This window comes from Salmo salar, unplaced genomic scaffold (assembly GCF_965601325.2).
Source record: "Salmo salar unplaced genomic scaffold, fSalSal1 ptg000432l, whole genome shotgun sequence".
Taxonomy (NCBI): domain Eukaryota; kingdom Metazoa; phylum Chordata; class Actinopteri; order Salmoniformes; family Salmonidae; genus Salmo; species Salmo salar.
The window spans coordinates 4,006,240-4,030,344 of NW_027675387.1; the positions used below are offsets into that span (position 1 = coordinate 4,006,240).

Sequence of the window (24,105 nt, forward strand, 5' to 3'; positions counted from 1 at the left end):
GAGAGTTCTAGAAGCTAGTGAGTTTTAGGAAGACGAGAGTTCTAGAAGCTAGTGAGTTTTAGGAAGACGAGAGTTCTAGAAGCTAGTGAGTTTTAGGAAGACGAGAGTTCTAGAAGCTAGTGAGTTTTAGGATTCTATAGAAAGAAGAGAAAAAGGAGAAAAAAATATTTCTATTGTATATTATTATTTAGTAATAAGTGTGTTTTTCTTGTTTTTAATTGTTGACAGGAGGTGAAGCATTTTAGTTGATTATAATATGAAATGTAAGTTGTTTTCTGTTGGTGGTGAGCAAACTTGTCCAACAAAAATATAGGATATATTTGTTGTCTTAAGGTGTTACAGGCTTTGGTTTTTCCATTTATGTTTTGAGGTTGGACTTTAGCACGTCTAGCTCGTTAGCACGTATAGCTCGTTAGCCCGTCCAGCTCGTTAGCGCGTCTAGCCCGTTAGCACGTCTAGCTCGTTAGCACGTAGGACGCACTGATTGGTGTCACCTCGTTAGTCAGTATGTGTTACACCTGTGCTGGCTTGTCCATCTTGTTAGTGGGAAGGTGTTTCACCTGAGCTGGTCCAGGTTCTATTTAAGAGTGTCTGGCCCAGTGCTCCAGTTGTCTTGATACATGTGGAGAGTCAACACCTTTAGTTGCGCCACCTTTTTGGTTTGCTTCCTGTCTTTAAGTTTGGTGTGGGTTTTTCTTTTGTTTTCCTCTTCTTGGGCAGATTTAGTGGGTCTCATGGTGGGTGTCTTTTAGGTCCCAGTTATTGTTACTAGTCAACTTCCAGTGGACACCCCCATAGTGTCTTTCAGAGCCCCTCCTAAAAAACAAGTTATATTTTGGGTTGGATATTGCATCCAATTAATATTTAAATCAATGGCAATTCCTTAGAATGTTCATTAGTCTTTCAGTTGTTAATCTTCTGTTTGTTGTGTACTAAATATTTCTGTTTATTTTCATTTTTTTAATTAGTTTTTTTTCTGTGAAACCATTGTGTTGCATCCATGTCTGAAAGGTGCTGTATAAATAAAGCTTGATTTGATTTCAACACATTAACCCAATGACTGACCAATCAACAGACTCTTAGTATGAAAACAGTATCAATCCCACTTTTGAAGCCTGCTGAAGGTGTGGTGGAGTGGTAAACATTGACTGCCCCTGCAACACAGAAATGAACACTTAGTAATATATAAAACATTCAAAGTAATGGATATGGAGCATCTATGGCCTCAGTTACACCTGGCACTAAAATGTGACATCTGATCACTCCAAGCTGCATTAGGTTCAGATCTACCAGGATGAGCCTTTGACACAGTCAGGCCACTGAATATGCATAAGCAATGTAAAGAGATGGGGTGAATGAGTGGGGAAAAATACATTTGACACAAATGACCTTCATTATATCAAAGAACAAATGTGTGTGTCTGAGGGGAAATTAACTTCATACAGCCAAAAGGGGTGAGAAATTACACCAATATCAGTGGACAATTTGCACTAATGTAAATAAACATAGATGATGGAACATATTCCCTTTAGCTGACGTGATGAACCACTAAGGGGACATAAATATTTACCATATAAACCATGTGTCACCTCTCTGGCTGTAGAAGTGTTCTTCCTAACCAGTCCCTCAACAGCTCTCTGACTGAGCTTCACCCTCACTGGGTCTTCAGAGGAGAGGAAGGCTGAGGAGGGATGGAAGGATCAGTCAGTCAATAAAGTGTAGAGCTGCTGTCTGACAAAATCACTATTTTTAGTAGTTCATTAAAGTAAATAAGGCTTTATGACTGCTGAATACCAACTATCAATCACTTAGATCATGTATTTTCAGGTAGAGATGCATCCTTGGGACGTCCCTAGCCTGTTGAAGTTGACTTTTATAATGGTTAAGGTAGGGGTTAAGGTTAGGGTTTAGGGTAGAGATGTCCCAAGGATCCCAGATAGCATTGACCATTGTGCATTCTTCTGTCTCTTTTACATAGCAGGTGATGGGTTCTGAACTTGAAAATATGAAATATCCTTATTCATGTCACTGTTTGAGAGAAGGGAATGTAGAACGTTTATATTCTGTCAGAATGTGTTATTGTTAGACGTCAGGGATCCTATGGAAGAAGAAGGGCCACAGTCTGGAACAAGTCAACAGGACAGCCGTGAGGTGGGGAGGAGAAGGACCACAGTCTGGAACAAGTCAACAGGACAGCCGTGAGGTGGGGAGGAGAAGGGCCACAGTCTGGAACAAGTCAACAGGACAGCCGTGAGGTGGGGAGGAGAAGGGCCACAGTCTGGAACAAGTCAACAGGACAGCCGTGAGGTGGGGAGGAGAAGGGCCACAGTCTGGAACAAGTCAACAGGACAGCCGTGAGGTGGGGAGGAGAAGGGCCACAGTCTGGAACAAGTCAACAGGACAGCCGTGAGGTGGGGAGGAGAAGGGCCACAGTCTGGAACAAGTCAACAGGACAGCCGTGAGGTGGGGAGGACAAGGACCACAGTCTGGAACAAGTCAACAGGACAGCCGTGAGGTGGGGAGGAGAAGGACCACAGTCTGGAACAAGTCAACAGGACAGCCGTGAGGTGGGGAGGAGAAGGACCACAGTCTGGAACAAGTCAACAGGACAGCCGTGAGGTGGGGAGGAGAAGGACCACAGTCTGGAACAAGTCAACAGGACAGCCGTGAGGTGGGGAGGAGAAGGACCACAGTCTGGAACAAGTCAACAGGACAGCCGTGAGGTGGGGAGGAGAAGGGCCACAGTCTGGAACAAGTCAACAGGACAGCCGTGAGGTGGGGAGGAGAAGGGCCACAGTCTGGAACAAGTCAACAGGACAGCCGTGAGGTGGGGAGGAGAAGGACCACAGTCTGGAACAAGTCAACAGGACAGCCGTGAGGTGGGGAGGAGAAGGACCACAGTCTGGAACAAGTCAACAGGACAGCCGTGAGGTGGGGAGGAGAAGGGCCACAGTCTGGAACAAGTCAACAGGACAGCCGTGAGGTGGGGAGGAGAAGGACCACAGTCTGGAACAAGTCAACAGGACAGCCGTGAGGTGGGGAGGAGAAGGGCCACAGTCTGGAACAAGTCAACAGGACAGCCGTGAGGTGGGGAGGAGAAGGGCCACAGTCTGGAACAAGTCAACAGGACAGCCGTGAGGTGGGGAGGAGTGAGGAATTTAGGCTGAGGTCAGGTCAGGTCAAGTGAGGAAGAACTCATGTGACTAAAGTTCTGCCTAGCAACAGAGGTGTAATTCAACATCAGTTCACCGTCTCACCTCATACTGTATTGGAGCTGCAGCAGCTTCTACTAACGTTAGCTTCGTTAACTAACTAACTAAGGACGGTGACCTGTCCAGACGAGATGTTACAACGAACTGAATCGTCAATGGAGGTCTTCCTCTTTATATAGCCTGCTACAGCATGCAATACTATTAACTCACAAGGGGGCATAACGTTACATGGACAATACTATGCCATTTTGGACACGTTACATGGACAATACTATCCCATTTTGGAAACGTTACATGGACAATACTATCCCATTTTGGAAACGTTACATGGACAATACTATCCCATTTTGGAAACGTTACATGTACAATACTATCCCATTTTGGAAACGTTACATGTACAATACTATCCCATTTTGGAAACGTTACATGTACAATACTATCCCATTTTGGAAACGTTACATGTACAATACTATCCCATTTTGGAAACATTACATGTACAATACTATCCCATTTTTGAAACGTTACATGTACAATACTATACCATTTTGGAAACGTTACATGGACAATACTATCCCATTTTGGAAACGTTACATGTACAATACTATCCCATTTTGGAAACGTTACATGTACAACACTATCCCATTTTGGAAACGTTACATGTACAATACTATCCCATTTTGGAAACGTTACATGTACAATACTATCCCATTTTGGAAACGTTACATGTACAATACTATACCATTTTGGAAACGTTACATGTACAATACTATCCCATTTTGGAAACGTTACATGTACAATACTATACCATTTTGGAAACGTTACATGGACAATACTATCCCATTTTGGAAACGTTACATGTACAATACTATCCTATTTTGGAAACGTTACATGTACAATACTATCCCATTTTGAAAACGTTACATGTCCAATACTACCCCATTTTGGAAACGTTACATGTACAATACTATCCCATTTTGGAAACGTTACATGTCCGCCCCCTTGTGGAGGGAAATTAATATCTTGATGGTAGCTGTAGATGGGATTCAAATGCATAATGGTATTAATACAGTGTCTAGACTACCTCTTTTGTATAAATGCCCTTCAGAATCCAAACACAGTATTGCCATGCAGCAAAATGTTGCGTATAATCTTTCAAGTCAGCCTGATAAAATATTGAACAATTTGTGTACAAAGATATCTTGAAATGTGATATTATGCCTGTATGGCAGTACTGTTACTGTATGGCAGTACTGTATTGGCTAGTGCTTTCTCCAATATGTTATTCTATTTTACATTACATTGTATGTTGATGCCATTAATCTTTCAATATTTACTTAATATATATATTTGTTTTTTTTAAAGACTATTCTTTGACACATTTTCTCTTCCTTTGAAACTCTTATAGGACAGAACATGGACACAATGCAATTGGGATCAAGAAGAAGGTACAGATATGTTGTAGGACAGCTGCATTTGAAGTGTACATTTAACCTACATAGCAGTCAATACAAACTGAAATCTATTAGCATACAAATGTGTGCAAATGATCTTTTCAGATCTTCTCAGAAATGAATCAAGTCCATGGAATGGATATAGACAATAAGAGAATTCAAGGACTATCAGAGGTAGAGAGGCGAGGCAGGGGTGAGGACATCATCCTGCTATTTTGACAGTCCCTGAAGGACAATACAGAAGAGGTATATCTGCTCTTATTCCTTCCCTTTCTCTAATGTATTTTGTAATAAAATTATCAAGTGTAGTAAGATCATTGCTTTACTTTACTAGGACTGGAGACATTTAGCCTTCCCTGTAGCTCAGTTGGTAGAGCATGGTGTTTGCAACGCCAGGGTTGTGGGTTCGCCAGGGTTGTGGGTTCGATTCCCACGGGGGGCCAGCACAGAAAAAAAAAAAAAAAAAAAAAAATGTATGAAATTGTATGAAATGTATGCATTCACTACTGTAAGTCGCTCTGGATAAGAGCGTCTGCTAAATGACTATAATGTAAATAATGTAAATGGAGACCACAGCAGCGATTCTGCTCTTGCCCTACCTCTTCAATGAGGACCCGAGTGGCCTTTATGTCCGTGACAAGGTATGTCTATGCACCAATCATCTGTTTCTTCATAAACATAGGTGTGCATGCTTATATAAAACTACAGCTGAACATTTGTTATGTTCTTTGTTAATTGTATGTGTATTAATCTTTCCTTACTTTTGTTGACACAGATTTCACCTCTCTTCACTTCTTTACTGCACATCGGTGGAAATCCATTTCATCATGAGAGTGAAATCCCGCTGGCCTTTGATGGGGAGAACATCCAGGCCCTCGAGGACGTCCCCATGGGACTTGGAGCTCTGCTACGGCTGGATGTTTTATTTTATGTTAAATTTCCCCAAAATGTCAGAAGAACACTTATGTTGTTAAGTTACTGTGTTCTGGGGATAAGAGAATTTGGGGTGAAGTTACCAGGGCCAGTCATAAAGATGGAAAACTTCCTAACATAACTAAGTGGATACAATATACACACTAAAGCTGAAAAATCTGTATTTAGCATCAAGTCTACAATATTGTTAGTTTCCCTGTGATTCATTTTTAATGTTATTTTTATTGTACATCATTATTATTTATATATTTTAAATGTCATGAAAAGCACTATACAAAGTAAATGTATTATTTATTAGGGTCTGACATGTCTGCAGAAATGTTGCAATTTTTTTATGTGTTTTGTAAATATTAATTCACATTTGTGGTGCCACTAAATAAACAATGAATTATTTAAATCAATATTGTCAATATTGTTGTTATTAAAATATGTTTTTTATAATGCAGGGTGGGTGGACCGAGAGTTAAAAAAATGAACCCCAAAATGTTCTTTGAGGAACTTATAGGGGTTCCCCCACAGTTTCAATGTTCAATTTGAAGAACCCCTAAACTCCAGGAACCTTTACGGGACGCTTCTTCAACATCAACAGCTAGTCAGACACCTTGGTTCACTCTAACTTTATGGAAAAAGGTTTATTCAATAAATCCAGCAACTCCTCTCATACTGGGAAGAACCCTACGCCTTAAGGGCAGTTTATTTCAATTAAGGTACCCGGACGTTTTATAGTTTCATCCTTAGGGCAACTTACCCTAAAGTGGACACACAAACATCAGTTTCTGAGACAACTGCCCAGACTTTGTAGACAGTTTAATAATGCTTAAACCTCATCTTTATCAAATGATCCATTAAAGATACCAACTCAAAACCTACGTTCATCTACATATGGGTTGTTTAAATTGTATCTAATTATATTCCCAGTATTACTTCATCAAATCTCTAGTAATCATTATACACACATACAATTCATCACAGAATCCATATAAAACGTAAGAAATTCTCAGGTAGTCACGACAACCATTCAATTTGCTTTTTCAGGGACTCTCCATAGCAACGAAGCATCTCTCCAAACATCCTCCCAGCAGAACAAAAAATAAACTTTAGTTTCCCAGACAATGACCATGGGATCCTCAACGGCTCTCTAACCTCCCAGAGACCACGGCAAAATCAAGCCTCCCAGGAACTATAGACCTTCCTCTGCTTTCTAAAATATCATTCCCCTCTCAATACCACCCCGTGATCTTCTATGATGGGCAGTGAAGGAACGGAACCCCAAGATAACGTTATAATAAAGCTTATTATCCACATGTCAATCATCTGATTAAGCATATTTCTATATGAGGAACTATAGATCTCTAGGAGGAACTATAGACCTCTAGGAGGAACTATAGACCTCTAGGAGGAACTATAGACCTCTAGGAGGAACTATAGACCTCTAGGAGGAACTATAGACCTCTAGGTGGAACTATAGATCTCTAGGAGGAACTATAGATCTCTAGGAGGAACTATAGATCTCTAGGAGGAACTATAGATCTCTAGGAGGAACTATAGACCTCTAGGAGGAACTATAGACCTCTAGGAGGAACTATAGATCTCTAGGAGGAACTATAGACCTCTATGAGGAACTATAGATCTCTAGGAGGAACTATAGATCTCTGTTACTATCCAAACATCAGATTATGACTCAGTCACACAACTCTCATACCACAGTCACACAACTCTCATACCACAGTCACACAACTCTCATATCACAGTCACACAACTCTCATATCAGAAAATATGAAATGGGGTCCAGGTTTAAAATAATTACATGTTTAAAACAATTACAGGTGCACCTTACTATCTTGTACTATATTATAAATGGTCTTAACTAGTAAACACAGATTCTAGTTGTCATCTCGTTCACACAGATTCTAGTTGTCATCTCGTTCACACAGATTCTAGTTGTCATCTCGTTCACACAGATTCTAGTTGTCATCTCGTTCACACAGATTCTAGTTGTCATCTCGTTCACACAGATTCTAGTTGTCATCTCGTTCACACAGATTCTAGTTGTCATCTCGTTCACACAGATTCTAGTTGTCATCTCGTTCACACAGATTCTAGTTGTCATCTCGTTCACACAGATTCTAGTTGTCATCTCGTTCACACAGATTCTAGTTGTCATCTCGTTCACACAGATTCTAGTTGTCATCTCGTTCACACAGATTCTAGTTGTCATCTCGTTCACACAGATTCTAGTTGTCATCTCGTTCACACAGATTCTAGATATTTAACGCTAAATGACCGAACCCAGGGCATACCTGGCAGCACGTTTAAAATCATTGGAATTCACCACTTCTGAGAGTCACACAGACACTTTTCAGAATGAGGTCCTTCTTCCAATAGAGTTTAACCAGGTACCGTGTTTCACACAGAACCCACAGTCACCCTGGCCCCTCACCCCTACAGACCAATCCCCACTGTGATCAATTCAGTGTCAGGACAGCTCTAGGTCGCCCGCAACCGACCAATGATAGGTGTCTGAGTCGACTGACTCTCAGATCATCCTCCACTGACTCGGCCCTGTTTACGCCTCCAAGGTGCCCCCTCACACAGGAATACACACTCAGAGCCTACTGACTGGGCCCTGTTTACACCTCCACACAGGAATACACACTCAGAGCCTACTGACTGGGCCCTGTTTACACCTCCACACAGGAATACACACTCAGAGCCTCCTGACTGGGCCCTGTTTACACCTCCACACAGGAATACACACTCAGAGCCTACTGACTGGGCCCTGTTTACACCTCCACACAGGAATACACACTCAGAGCCTACTGACTGGGCCCTGTTTACACCTCCACACAGGAATACACACTCAGAGCCTACTGACTGGGCCCTGTTTACACCTCCACACAGGAATAGACACTCAGAGCCTACTGACTGGGCCCTGTTTACACCTCCACACAGGAATACACACTCAGAGCCTACTGACTGGGCCCTGTTTACACCTCCACACAGGAATACACACTCAGAGCCTACTGACTGGGCCCTGTTTACACCTCCACACAGGAATACACACTCAGAGCCTCCTGACTGGGCCCTGTTTACACCTCCACACAGGAATACACACTCAGAGCCTCCTGACTGGGCCCTGTTTACACCTCTACACAGGAATACACACTCAGAGCCTCCTGACTGGGCCCTGTTTACACCTCCACACAGGAATACACACTCAGAGCCTCCTGACTGGGCCCTGTTTACACCTCCACACAGGAATACACACTCAGAGCCTCCTGACTGGGCCCTGTTTACACCTCCACACAGGAATACACACTCAGAGCCTCCTGACTGGGCCCTGTTTACACCTCCACACAGGAATACACACTCAGAGCCTCCTGACTGGGCCCTGTTTACACCTCTACACAGGAATACACACTCAGAGCCTACGAGGATTTTCTAAAAACTCCACTTAACGTGTTTCGCTCACCTCTTTATTTTTTTTAAACTACGTTCGAGATGTGGTATCCACTCGGCTCGCTGCCTCTCAGATCAAAGGTGGGTCCATCTGCTCCGTTCCTGAAGTGTGGTCTCCCTGAGATCCCAAGTTAGAGGGATCCCTGGTGCACCATTTACCCAGGTCATCAGGAGCGGTCACCAAGTGAAGATTCACATCCCCATCGCCAAATGTGGTGGTTAATTTCTTTAATATCAAATGAGGAGACAAACTTATCACACAAGTCAGAGTTACTCTAAAACTAAATCTTTATTCACTTATAAGGCAGCAGGTCAATACAACACACACATACAAAGTGAATCGATTGAGTGTTCTACGATAATGATGGCTGGTAGACGAATCACCCCCAGATGATTCATTGAGAGATGAATCACCCCCAGATGATTCATTGAGAGATGAATCACCCCCAGATGATTCATTGAGAGATGAATCACCCCCAGATGATTCGTTGAGAGATGAATCACCCCCAGATGATTTGCACACAGGCCAGGTAGATTAGTCCTACTTCTATGTGCGTATTCAGGTAGACTAGTCCTACTTCTATATGCGTATTCAGGTGTGCGTCCTTACTCAACATTGACAGGAGTGTTTCAAACAAAAGCCAATTAATAAATTGACAACAATCTTGCGGGGTCAGGTCTGGGTGGTCTGCCAGGGGCCGTTTCATTTAGTGTCCGTTTGGGTCAGTTGGGGAATGATTGTATTGTCCCATAGTATGTTGTACCGAAGTTGACCGACTGAAAGGGAGTGTAACTTTATGACTATAATTACTGTTCCTGAAGGAGGGAAACGAGGTACAACACCTTCCTGGGTCGGTGAAGAGCGGTATTACATTTAAGGAATAAATCCAAGCCTCACTCTCATCACCTGTGGAAGGCGGGGCTTCCAGCGAGGCGTGGATTTGATTGTATGTTGTACCTAGTTTCCCTCCTGTTTCATATATTGCTGTTCACTGAACCCTATGATCACTTGGCTACATAGCTGATGCCTGCTGGACTGTTCATTAATCACGGTACTCCATTTTGTTTATCTGTTGGCCCAAGCCTAGAACTCAGGCCCTGTGTGTAGTTAATCGACCCTCTCTGCCCATTCATCGCCACTTTACCTGTTGTTGTTGTCTTAGCTGATTAACTGTTGTTGTCTTACCCGTTGTTGTCTTAGCTAGCTCTCCCAATCAACACTTGTGATTGCTTTATGCCTTGCTTTATGTCTCTCTAATGTCAATATGCCTTGTATACTGTTGTTTATGGTAGTTATCGTTGTTTTATTTTACTGCAGAGCCCCTAGTCCTACTCAACATGGCTCAGAGAACTCTTTTGTCCCAACTCCCACACATGCGGTGACCTCACCTAGCATAACTGGTGCCTCCAGAGGAGAAACCTCTCTCATCGTCACTCAACACCTAGGTTTACCTCCACTGTACCCGCACCCTACCATACCCCTGTCTGTACATTATTCCTTGAATCTATCCTACCACGCCCAGAAATCTGCTCCTTTTATTCTCTGTTCCCAACGCACTATTCGACCAATTCTGATAGCCTTTAGCCGTACCCTCATCCTACTCCTCTGTTCCTTGGGTGATGTAGAGGTTAACCCAGGCCCTGTGTGATGTCCTGGCCGTGTCTGAATCCTGGCTTAGGAAGGCAACCAACAATTCTGAAATTTCCATCCCCAACCACAACATTTTCCGTCAAGATAGAACTGTCAAAAGAGAGGAGTTGCAATCTACTGCAGAGATGGCCTGCAAAGTTCTGTCATACTTCCCAGGTCCATGCCCAAACAGTTCGAGCTTCTAATTTTAAAAATGAATCTCTCCAGAAATAAGTCTCTCACTGTTGCCGCCTGTTATAGACCCCCCTCAGCTCCCAGGTGTGCCCTGGACACCATATGTGAATTGATTGCCCCCTATCTATCTTCAGAGTTGGTTCTATTAGGTGACCTAAACTGGGATATGCTTAACACCCCGGCCGTCCTACAATCCAAGATAGATGCCCTCAATCTCACACAAATTATCAAGGAACCCATCAGGTACAACCCTAAATCCATAAACATGGGCACCCTCATAGATATTATCCTGACCAACTTGCCCTCCAAATACACCTCTGCTGATTTCAATCAGGATCTCAGCGATCGTTGACTGCATCCGTTATGGGTCCACGGTCAAACGACCAACCCTCATCACTGTCAAACGCTCCCTAAAACACTTCTGTAAGCAGGCCTTTCTAATCGACCTGGCCCGGGTATCCTGGAAGGATTTTGACCTCATCCCGTCAGTAGAGGATGCCTGATTTTTCTTTCATTATAATTTCCTCACCACCTTAAATAAGCAAGCCCCTTTCAAAAAATGTAGAACTAAGAACAGATATAGCCCTTGGTTCACTCCAGGCCTGACTGCCCCCGACCAGCACAAAAACATTGAATAGTCTCTGCGATATGCAACTTTTCAGAGAAGTCAGGAACCAATACACAGTCAGTTAGGAAAGCAAAGGCTAGCTTTTTCAAACAGAAATTTGCATCCCGTAGCTCTAACTCCAAAAAGTTTTGGCACACTGTAAAGTCCATGGAGAATAAGAGCACCTCATCCCAGCTGCCCACTGCACTGAGGCTAGGAAACACTGTCACCACCGATAACTCCACAATAATCGAGCATTTCTCTACGGCTGGCCATGCTTTCCTCCTGGCTAACCCAACCCCGGCCAACAGCTCCCCACCCCTCGCAGCTACTTCCCCAAGCCTCCCCTGCTTCTCCTTCACCCAAATTCAGATAGCTGATGTTCTGAAAGAGTTGCAAAACCTGGACCCGTAAAAATTAGCTGGGCTAGACAATCTGGACCCTCTCTTTCTAAAATGTTCCACCGCCATTGTGGCAACCCCTAAATGCAGCACTAACCTTTGATGATCTTCATCAGATGACAATCCTAGGACATTGTTATACAATACATGCATGTTTTGTTCAATCAAGTTCATATTTATATCAAAAACCAGCTTTTTAAATTAGCAAGTGACTAGCATGTGACTAGCATTCCCACCGAACACTTCCGGTGAATTTACTAAATTACTCACGATAAACGTTCACAAAAAAAATAACAATTATTTTATGAATTATAGATACAGAACTCCTTTATGCACTCGCTATGTCCGATTTTAAAATAGCTTTTGGGTGAAAGCACATTTTGCAATATTCTGAGTAGATAGCCCGGCCATCACAGGGCTATCTATTTAGACACCCACCAAGTGTGGTACTCACCAAACTCAGATTTACTATTAGAAAAGTTTGATTACCTTTGCTGTCTTCGTCAGAATGCACTCCCAGGACTTCTACTTCAATAACAAATGTTGGTTTGGTTCCAAATAATCCATAGTTATATCCAAATAGTGGCGTTTTGTTCATGCGTTCAAGACACTATCCGATGGGTAAAGAAGGGTGACGCGCCCGACGCGTTTCGTGACAAAAAAAATTCAAAATATTCCATTACCGTACTTCGAAGCATGTCAACCGCTGTTTAAAATTAATTTTTATGCTATTTTTCTCGTAAAAAAAGCGATAATATTCCAACCGGGAGTCGTTGTTTTCGTTCAAAGAGAGAGAAAGTAAACATGGTGTCGGCTCGTACACGTGCCTCCAGTCTCATTGTTCTCTGATCGACCACTTACAAAATGCGCTAATGTTTTTCAGCCATGGCCTGCAAAGCCACAATTCACCTTTCTGGCGCCTTCTGAGAGCGTTAGAAAATGTCACGTCATGCCAGAGATCCCCTGTTTTGGTTAGAGATGATCAAGAAGGCCATGAAATGGTCAGAGAGAGCGCTTCCTGTTTGGAATCTTCTCAGGTTTTGGCCTGCCAAATGAGTTCTGTTATACTCACAGACACCATTCAAACAGTTTTAGAAACTTTAGGGTGTTTTCTATCCAAATCAAACAATTATAGGCATATTCTAGTTTCTGGGCAGGAGTAGTAACCAGATTAAATCGGGTACGTTTTTTATCCGGCCGTGCAAATACTGCCCCCTATCCCCAACAGGTTAATCCATTTGCACACACTGTATATAGATTTTTCTGTTGTGTTATTGACTGTACGTTTGTTTATCCCACTTGTAACTCTGTGTTGTTTGTGTCGCACTGCTTTGCTTTATCTTGGCCAGGTCGCAGTTGTAAATGAGAACTTGTTCTCAACTGGCCTACCTGGTTAAATAAATCAATAAAATCTTAACTTTATTGACAACACCCAAATGGATACTGTCATTAACGCGGTTCTTCAATAATTACACATAATTCTTAATGCTTTAGCAAACATTATATTAAACAGGACATTCAAATATCCTTACAATTATAATCCAAAGTAGTGTGAAATGAACTCATCAACCTGGAAATGGAGGTTACTCCCCTGAATTTCCCCCATTCACATTCAGAATACATTGTGAAAAACTAAAATCTTTGCTCACCATTTTTGCTCCAGGCAGATATAGTACATCCATAACTATCGGTTTCCTCATTAGCAGGGAGGAGTTTCTGCAATCAAATTGCCCTCGTCCCGCAATTTTAGCAAACACAGAAAGGGGCCTATATTGGAGACCAAAAGTCGTCCGGCACACTGCTTAGAGTTTCAACAACATGAATAACGTATTTCTAGCCTACAATCATCAATGTCACTACGAATGTGAAAACAAGACAAAATATGACTATTCTTGCTCATTTTAAGGCAAATATCAAATAATTTTAACATTCATTACAGACGTCAATTGTTGTCCAACATCATGGCTCCGCTGTTGGCATCACCTTTTACAGTGGATTACCGCTGTTGTGGGCCTTTAATCATCTGTCTGACTTTGTTGTTCACACAGGAGAGATACGGGACTATCGTGGATCCTCTGGGGCGCCTCAACAACCTCATGATGCTGAAGAGGCAAAGAAGAGTCTCTCCAGATCAGAACACCTCAAGAAACACCTGCAGAGACCCACAAGGAAGAGAACTCACTGCTGCTCTGACTGTGGGAAGAGATGCACCTCCCCAGCAGGCATTAAAATTCATCAGAGAATCCACACAGGAGAGAGACCTTATAGCTGTACTCAATGTGGGAAGAGTTTTGGTCAATCTGGAAATCTGACTGCACACCAGAGAATCCACACAGGAGAGAAACCTTATAACTGTGGTCAATGTGGGAGGAGTTTTACTCAGTCATGCAGCCTGATATCACACCAGAGAACACACACAGGAGAGAAACCTTATAGCTGTGGTCAATGTGGGAAGAGTTTTGCTGCATCTAGCTCTCTGACTTCACACCAGAGAACACACACAGGAGAGAAACCTTATAGCTGTGAACAATGTGGGAAGAGTTTTACAACATCTGACCATCTGACTCGACACCAGAGAACACACACAGGAGAGAAATCTTATAGCTGTGATCAATGTGGGAAGAGTTTTACAACATCTGACCATCTGACTCGACACCAGAGAACACACACAGGAGAGAAACCTTGTAGCTGTGATCAGTGTGACAAGAGATTCTCCGGTAAAAGACATCTGATCAAACATCAGAAAATACATGAATGAGTTGTTTCATGATATCAATGATATAATGTCACAATGTAGAATGTTTTAACATTGTAGTAGGAGTATTTTAATAGTGTCACAATGTAGAACCTAAACGTTTGTCCCCTGTTCTATTGATTTCAACATGATATGGATATTAGCCTCAGGGGAAAAATCCAGGCTCTGAAATGGAAGAGTACTATTTATGAGATTTAACAAAAAGTGACTAACAAAAAAAGAGCTGTGTTACACTTATCACGTTGGTGACCCACTTGAATCAAAATGCAACTCTTCAAAATGTATCTAGCAGCTTTCTACAAGTTGTCCTCTAACCAGGGATGTACACATTATTCCCAGATTCCATGTGGTTTTTGAGCTGTTAGTTTTAACAGGATGAGTAACCTCATCTCCATTCTGTCAAACTAATGATTTCAGCATTATATCGATGAGTTATGACATAAGTGTTGTGTTCCTTTGTTTAGCGACCCCTAAATTTAAATGCATCACTCACAAATGTAGCTGACTGTCTTCTGCAGGTTGTCCTCTAACCAGTGAGGTAAAATATATCTCCCATTTCCATGTGTTTATTTTATTTGTGTTAGTTTCAACAACAGTACAACCTGATTTCCCCCCTAATCGATATCAGTGATTTATTGCTACTTGTCAAAACAACAGCGTTTCTGGTGCAGTTTATAAGGTGCTTGTTTAAAAAATACAAGTAATATGATTATTGTGGCAGATGTTTGTGTATATAGCACATTTTATGTTTAGGTTTTCAATTTATCACAAACTGTTTCTGCATATTGGTTATTGATTTGGACACGTTAAAACTGTGTTTTGACATCGGGGATATCCCATCTAGCAACATGTAATTGAAAATATGACTATGCCCGTTTTTTCAGTGACTTGAAAAAAACTTAATTTCAACTTTAGTTGCAGGTAGCCTAGTGGTTAGAGCGTTGGGCCGTCATTGTAAATCAGAATTTGTTCATAACTGACTTATTGACAATTATTGCCTACCGGGGAACAGAGGGTTAACTGCCATGTTCAGGTGCAGAACGACAGATTTACCTTGTCAGCTCGCGATTCAATCCAGCAACCTTTCGGTTACTGTTAAATGAAGGTTAAAATAAAGAAATAAATACACATGGACGCAGTATAATCATTTGGTCTGTAATCAATTTTATTAACAATCCTACATCACTCCAGTATTTCTTCACAACATTCAAGCGTTAATTGTCTTTATTCCACTACTGAAGAATCATGTCTCAAATCACCTCATATTTCAAACATTCAGCCTGACAAAATATACGTTTTATTATTCCATGCCTGACCTTTAAGTTAATTATTGCCAATACATATTAACAAAAGGGTGTACATTTGATCACAATTCATTTTGACTTTTTCCGTTTTGCAGATGTTTTGTTTGGGCTCGTTCCAAGTGGACCAGAGTTCTAGAAGCTAGTGGGATTTAGGAAGAGGAGAGTTCTAGAAGCTAGTGAGTTTTAGGAAGACGAGAGTTCTAGAAGCTAGTGAGTTTTAGGATTCTATAGAAAGAAGAGAAAAAGGAGAAAAAAATATTTCAATTGTATATTATTATTTAGAAATAAGTGTGTTTTTCTTGTTTTTAATTGTTGACAGGAGGTGAAGCATTTTAGTTGATTTTAATATGAAATGGAAGTTGTTTTCTGTTGGTGGTGAGCAAACTTGTCCAACATAAATATAGGATATATTTGTTGTCTTAAGGTGTTACAGGCTTTGGTTTTTCCATTTATGTTTTGAGGTTGGACTTTAGCACGTCTACCTCGTTAGCACGTCTAGCTCGTTAGCACGTCTAGCTCGTTAGCACGTCTAGCTCCGTCAGCTCGTCTAGCTCGTTAGCACGTCTAGCTCGTTAGCCCGTCTAGCTCGTTAGCACGTCTAGCTCGTTAGCGCGTCTAGCTCGTTAGCACGTAGGACGCACTGATTGGTGTCACCTCGTTAGTCAGTATGTGTTACACCTGTGCTGGCTTGTCCATCTCGTTAGTGGGAAGGTGTTTCACCTGAGCTGGTCCAGGTTCTATTTAAGAGTGTCTGGCCCAGTGCTCCAGTTGTCTTGATACATGTGGAGAGTCAACACCTTTAGTTGCTCCACCTTTTTGGTTTACTTCCTGTCTTTAAGTTTGGTGTGGGTTTTTCTTTTGTTTGCCTCTTCTTGGGAAGATTTAGTGGGTCTCATGGTGGGTGTCTTTTATGTCCCAGTTGTTGTTACTAGTCAACTTCCAGTGGACACCCCCATAGTGTCTTTCAGAGACCCTCCTAAAAAACAAGCTTATATTTTGGGTTGGATGTTGCATCCAATTAATATTTTAATCAATGGCATTTCCTTAGAATGTTCATTAGTCTTTCAGTTGTTAGTCTTCTGTTTGTTGTTTACTAAATATTTCTGTTTATTTTCATTTTTTTATTTTTTCCTGTGAAGCCATTGTGTTGCATCCATGTCTGAAATGTGCTGTATAAATAAAGCTGGATTTGATTTCAACAAATTAACCCAATGACTGGCCAATCAACAGACTCTTGGTATGAAAAACAGTATCACGTTTCCAGCCTGCTGAAGGCGTGGTGGAGTGGTAAACACCACCCCCGGCTCTACCAGGGGCTTGAGGTGGTCTCCCACAGCTCTGCTTATGTCATGTTCTGTGGCCTTGCTGTTCCATTTATTGACTGTCCCTGCAACACAGAAACACATTTAGTTATATATAACACTCAAAGTAATGGATATGGAGCATCTATGGCCTTAGTTACACCTGGCACCTAAATGTGACTTCTGTCATCTGATCACTCCAAGCTGCATTAGGTTCAGATCTACCAGGATGGGCCTTTGACATAGTCTGGACGCAGTCAGGCCACTGAATATGCATAAGCAATGTAAAGAGGTGGGGTGAATGAGGGGAAAAGTACATTTGACACAAATTACCTTCGTAATAAATAAATGTTGTTGGTCACATACAGGTGTTCAGCAGATGTTATTGCAGGTGTAGTGAAATGCTTGTCCTTCTAGTTCCCACAGTGCAGTAATATCTAACAAGTGATGTTTCTATATGATAACAATAGAGTAATATATTTAACGCCCCTCCCTCTGTCTGCCGTATTCTCTCTGCTCTTGTTTCCTTATTAGGATGCCGGTGGGCGGAGCTGGGAGGGTCGTCAGCTAAATGGGAAACACCTGGGCCCGGGTGTGTCCCAGGATAAATAGACCTCTTCCACAGTCATGAAGGGAGACTCTCTCCATGCAGACACCTTGTTGATTTTGGTTGTGTTATCTAATAAATATATATTTTTGATTCTCCACATTGTCTCCCTTTTGTTGCGAACTCAGAGCTGGTTCGTAATGGAATTAGGAATATATGGATAAACAATGTCAGAGCAGCATAGACTGAGATACAGTTTATACATATGAGATGAGAAATGATATGTAAACATTATTAAAGGGCCAATGATTTCATGATGCCTGTTTAACAGTCTGATGGTCTGGAGATAGAAGCTGTTTAACAGTCTGATGGTCTGGAGATAGAAGCTGTTTAACAGTCTGATGGTCTGGAGATAGAAGCTGTTTTTCAGTCTTTCGGTCTCAGCTTTGATGCACCTGTACTGATCTCGCCTTCTGAATGATAGCGGGGTGAACAGGCAGTGGCTCAGGTGGCTCGGGTAATAACAAAGAACATGTATGTATGCCTGGGGGGAAATTCACTTTCATACAGCAATACCAGTGGACAATTTGCACTAAATAAACATAAATGGAACATATTCCCTTTTGCTGACGTGATGAACCACTAAGGGGACATAAATATTTAATCCCAAAACTTTCCCTTTGTTTTAACTGTTTAAGACGGTCCCCTTTTCTAATAGAGGCCGGGATGTGATCAATACCCACAGCTTGTAGGTGTAACCGATGTGAAATGGCTAGTTAGTTAGCGGTGGTGCGCGCTAATAGCATTTCAATCAGTGACGTCACTCGCTCTGAGACTTGAAGTAGGGTTTCCCCTTGCGTTGCAAGGGCCGTGGCTTTTGTGGCGCGATGGGTAACGATGCTTCGTGGGGTGTCAGTTGTTGATGTGTGCAAGGCTCCCTGGTTTGAGCCCGGGTTGGGGCGAAGAGAGGGAGGCAGGGTTGCCTTGGTGTAAGGACTTATAGTGCCTTGCCATGGGGTAGTCGTCATTGCCTACCCGTATGGCGTACTTGTGTTCCGCTAAACGGTCTTGAAGGCGTCTCTTTGTCCGTCCAATGTAGAACACCTTGCACTGTGGACATTCCAATCTATAGATGACATGAGTGGTTTTGCAGTTAATGAAATGCTTGACGTAATACTCCATTTTGGAAGCTGTGTCTACAAAATAATTTTTCTGTGCAATATTTCTGCAGTGGTTATATTTAAAAGAGCCCTTGGGTTTGTGGTCAAGCCAAGTTTTTTTTTTGAGAGTCACCCGGAAGATAACTGTGTACTAATTTATCATTTAGGGTAGGACATCTTTTAAAGCTTATGACTGGTGGCTCAGGAAAGACTTGGCGTAGTAGAGTATCACTTTGGATAATTCCCCAATTATTTTTAATGATTCTTTTAAATGTTCTCTGCTTCAGTACTGTATTTTGTGGGTATTGATCACATCCCGGCCTCTATTAGAAAAGGGGACCGTCTTAAACAGTTAAACCAAAGGGAAAGTTTTTGGATTTACAAACTACAGGCCACTAAATACCCTGGTTTACATGAAGATATGGATTTACAAACTACAGGCCACTAAATACCCTGGTTTACATGAAGATATGGATTTACAAACTACAAGCCACTAAATACCCTGGTTTACATGAAGATATGGATTTACAAACTACAGGCCACTAAATACCCTGGTTTACATGAAGATATGGATTTACAAACTACAAGCCACTAAATACCCTGGTTTACATGAAGATATGGATTTACAAACTACAGGCCACTAAATACCCTGGTTTACATGAAGATATGGATTTACAAACTACAAGCCACTAAATACCCTGGTTTACATGAAGATATGGATTTACAAACTACAGGCCACTAAATACCCTGGTTTACATGAAGATATGGATTTACAAACTACAAGCCACTAAATACCCTGGTTTACATGAAGATATGGATTTACAAACTACAGGCCACTAAATACCCTGGTTTACATGAAGATATGGATTTACAAACTACAGGCCACTAAATACCCTGGTTTACATGAAGATATGGATTTACAAACTACAGGCCACTAAATACCCTGGTTTACATGAAGATATGGATTTACAAACTACAGGCCACTAAATACCCTGGTTTACATGAAGATATGGATTTACAAACTACAGGCCACTAAATACCCTGGTTTACATGAAGATATGGATTTACAAACTACAGGCCACTAAATACCCTGGTTTACATGAAGATATGGATTTACAAACTACAGGCCACTAAATACCCTGGTTTACATGAAGATATGGATTTACAAACTACAAGCCACTAAATACCCTGGTTTACATGAAGATATGGATTTACAAACTACAAGCCACTAAATACCCTGGTTTACATGAAGATATGGATTTACAAACTACAGGCCACTAAATACCCTGGTTTAAATGAAGACATGGATTTACAAACTACAGGCCACTAAATACCCTGGTTTACATGAAGATATGGATTTACAAACTACAGGCCACTAAATACCCTGGTTTACATGAAGATATGGATTTACAAACTACAGGCCACTAAATACCCTGGTTTACATGAAGATATGGATTTACAAACTACAGGCCACTAAATACCCTGGTTTACATGAAGATATGGATTTACAAACTACAGGCCACTAAATACCCTGGTTTACATGAAGATATGGATTTACAAACTACAGGCCACTAAATACCCTGGTTTAAATGAAGATATGGATTTACAAACTACAAGCCACTAAATACCCTGGTTTACATGAAGATATGGATTTACAAACTACAAGCCACTAAATACCCTGGTTTACATGAAGATATGGATTTACAAACTACAGGCCACTAAATACCCTGGTTTACATGAAGATATGGATTTACAAACTACAGGCCACTAAATACCCTGGTTTACATGAAGATATGGATTTACAAACTACAAGCCACTAAATACCCTGGTTTACATGAAGATATGGATTTACAAACTACAGGCCACTAAATACCCTGGTTTACATGAAGATATGGATTTACAAACTACAGGCCACTAAATACCCTGGTTTACATGAAGATATGGATTTACAAACTACAGGCCACTAAATACCCTGGTTTACATGAAGATATGGATTTACAAACTACAGGCCACTAAATACCCTGGTTTACATGAAGATATGGATTTACAAACTACAGGCCACTAAATACCCTGGTTTACATGAAGATATGGATTTACAAACTACAAGCCACTAAATACCCTGGTTTACATGAAGATATGGATTTACAAACTACAGGCCACTAAATACCCTGGTTTACATGAAGATATGGATTTACAAACTACAGGCCACTAAATACCCTGGTTTACATGAAGATATGGATTTCTCACCCTTCCTGTAGGGTTGTGATAGGTCCATTCCTGTAGGGTTGTGATAGGTCCATTTGCTGTCATTTAGTGGTCTTTCTTCTCAATTGCCCTCAGCTATGTTTAGACTGTTGTTCATGTTTTGTTGGGTTCAAGTGTACTAGGGAATAGATTGCTTTCTTGTTCTTGACTTCTCTCCCAGACATGTTTAGGGTTGGAACTACCTTGCTGGGTGTTCTAGTGCCTCTAGCTTGGAGTTGTATTATCTTTCCTTTTTTGTGATGACACAGCCACAGTGTTTCACTTTTTAATGTGTATAGTATTGCTTACTAGGTGTGTCCAATCAATTTTGTAACCACTCCCTCTCCAATTAGGGCTAATTGGAAAAGCTGTTAAAAAGAGGACATTGTATCATTTCTTTGTACTCCCTGACGAAGGCCATGCAGCCGAAACGCGTTGGATTTTTTTTTAACATTGTTTCTATTGAACCTGCCATACTAATAAAGGCATTTTAATCAATTATATGAAGAGTGCCTTGGTCCTCCTTTCTTTTTGATGACCAATTCACCCCCTTTACCAAAGAGCACCTTCTGTCTACCAACATTTACTATTGTGTACCTCAGTAGCGCTTCCCTTCCTCATTTTTCTACTAGTTGAAAATAACTTCTATTTCACATTATAATCAACTACAATGCTTCACCTTCACCAATATAAACATGGTGTCTACTGGATGTCAACAATTAAAAACAAGAAAAAATATATATATTCTCCCCCCTAGCTTCTAGAACTCTCATCTTCCTAAAACTCACTAGCTTCTAGAACTCTCGTCTTCCTAAAACTCACTAGCTTCTAGAACTCTCGTCTTCCTAAAACTCACTAGCTTCTAGAACTCTCGTCCACTTGGAACGAGCCCAAACAAAACTCATCTCCAATACGGAAAAACATGCAGTCAAAATAAATTGTGATCCATGGCAACGGACTGGCTAAACGCAAAACACAAAACTTTTTAACTGCCCACCCTTGAGACAATCAGCAACCAAGTTGTCCTCACCACAGACATGTCTGATTTCAAGAGGAAACTCCTGCAATATCCGTAGTAACTTTCCACCTCACTGCGGAGCTTCTCTCTCTTTTCAGGGTTCACTAGATAGGCATGTTGTTGGATCAGGGCCCAGTCCCCAATGTCATGCTCTAGTACATTTGGGTTGGCACATCTGAGAATGAACCCTGATATTATAAAAGCAGGGCAACAATGTCATTATAATTGTACCAAAAAATTGTCAGTTGGTTGCATAAATAATTATCACTACTAAATGTTACATGAAATGTAAATATGAAATATTTGATTGCATAGTCATATTTTCAATTACATGTTGCTAGATGGGATATCCCCGATGTCAAAACACAGTTTTAACGTGTCCTAATCAATAACCAATATGCAGAAACAGTTTGTGATAAATTGAAAACCTAAACATAAAATGTGCTATATACACAAACATCTGAAAATAATCATATTACTTGTATTTTTTAAACAAGCTCCTTATAAACTGCACAAGCACCAGAAACACTGTTGTTTTGACAAGTAGCAATAAATCACTGATATCGATTAGGGGGGAAATCAGGTTGTACGTGCTGTTGAAACTAACACAACTAAAAAACACATGGAAATGGAGATATATTTTACCTCACTGGTTAGAGGACAACCTGCAGAAGACAGTCAGCTACATTTGTGAGTGATGGATTTAAATTTAGGGGTCGCTAAACAAAGGAACACAACACTTATGTCATAACTCATCGATATCATGCTAAAATCATTTGTGTGACAGAAGGGAGATGAGGTTACTCATCCTGTTAAAACTAACAGCTCAAAAACCACATGGAATCTGGGAATAATGTGTATATCACTGGTTAGAGGACAACTTGTAGAAAACAGATCGCTACATTTTGAAGTGTTGCATTTTGATTCAAGTGGGTCACCAACGTGGTAAGTGTAACACAGCTCTTTTTTTGTTAGTCACTTTTTGTTAAATCTCATAAATAGTACTCTTCCATTTCAGAGCCTGGATTTCCCCGAGGTTAATATCCATATCATGTTGAAATCAATAGAACAGGGGACAAACGTTTAGGGTTCTACATTGTGACATCATTAAAATACTCCTACTACAATGTTAAAACATTCTACATTGTGACATCATTAAAATACTCCTACTACAATGTTTAAACATTCTACATTGTGACATCATTAAAATACTCCTACTACAATGTTAAAACATTCTACATTGTGACATCATTAAAATACTCCTACTACAATGTTAAAACATTCTACATTGTGACATCATTAAAATACTCCTACTACAATGTTTAAACATTCTACATTGTGACATTATATCATTGATATCATGAAACAACTCCTTCATGTATTTTCTGATGTTTGATCAGATGTCTTTTACCGGAGAATCTCTTGTCACACTGATCACAGCTATAAGATTTCTCTCCTGTGTGTGTTCTCTGGTGTCGAGTCAGATGGTCAGATGTTGTAAAACTCCTGCCACATTGACCACAGCTATAAGGTTTCTCTCCTGTGTGTGTTCTCTGGTGTCGAGTCAGATGGTCAGATGTTGTAAAACTCCTCCCACATTGACCACAGCTATAAGGTTTCTCTCCTGTGTGTGTTCTTTGGTGTCGAGTCAGAGAGCAGGATGCAGCAAAACTCTTCCCACACTGATCACAGCTATAAGGTTTCTCTCCTGTGTGTGTTCTCTGGTGTGATATCAGGCTGCATGACTGAGTAAAACTCCTCCCACATTGACCACAGTTATAAGGTTTCTCTCCTGTGTGTATTCTCTGGTGTGCAGTCAGATTTCCAGATTGACCAAAACTCTTCCCACATTGATTACAGCTATAAGGTCTCTCTCCTGTGTGGATTC

At 41.1% G+C, this 24,105-nt stretch overlaps 1 protein-coding gene across 1 annotated transcript in view; it reads right to left on the minus strand.

The window, feature by feature from the left end:
* LOC145876073 (uncharacterized) overlaps window positions 1-24,105 on the minus strand; it is an 83,695-nt gene that overhangs the window by 59,555 nt on the left and 35 nt on the right. The window contains exons 2-3 of the mRNA XM_082971847.1: window positions 23,629-23,852; window positions 15,633-15,641 (exon numbers count right to left, since the gene is read on the minus strand). Of these exons, the coding sequence (XP_082827973.1) occupies window positions 15,633-15,641; window positions 23,629-23,852 (233 nt within the window). The remainder of the gene's footprint in view (window positions 1-15,632; window positions 15,642-23,628; window positions 23,853-24,105) is intronic.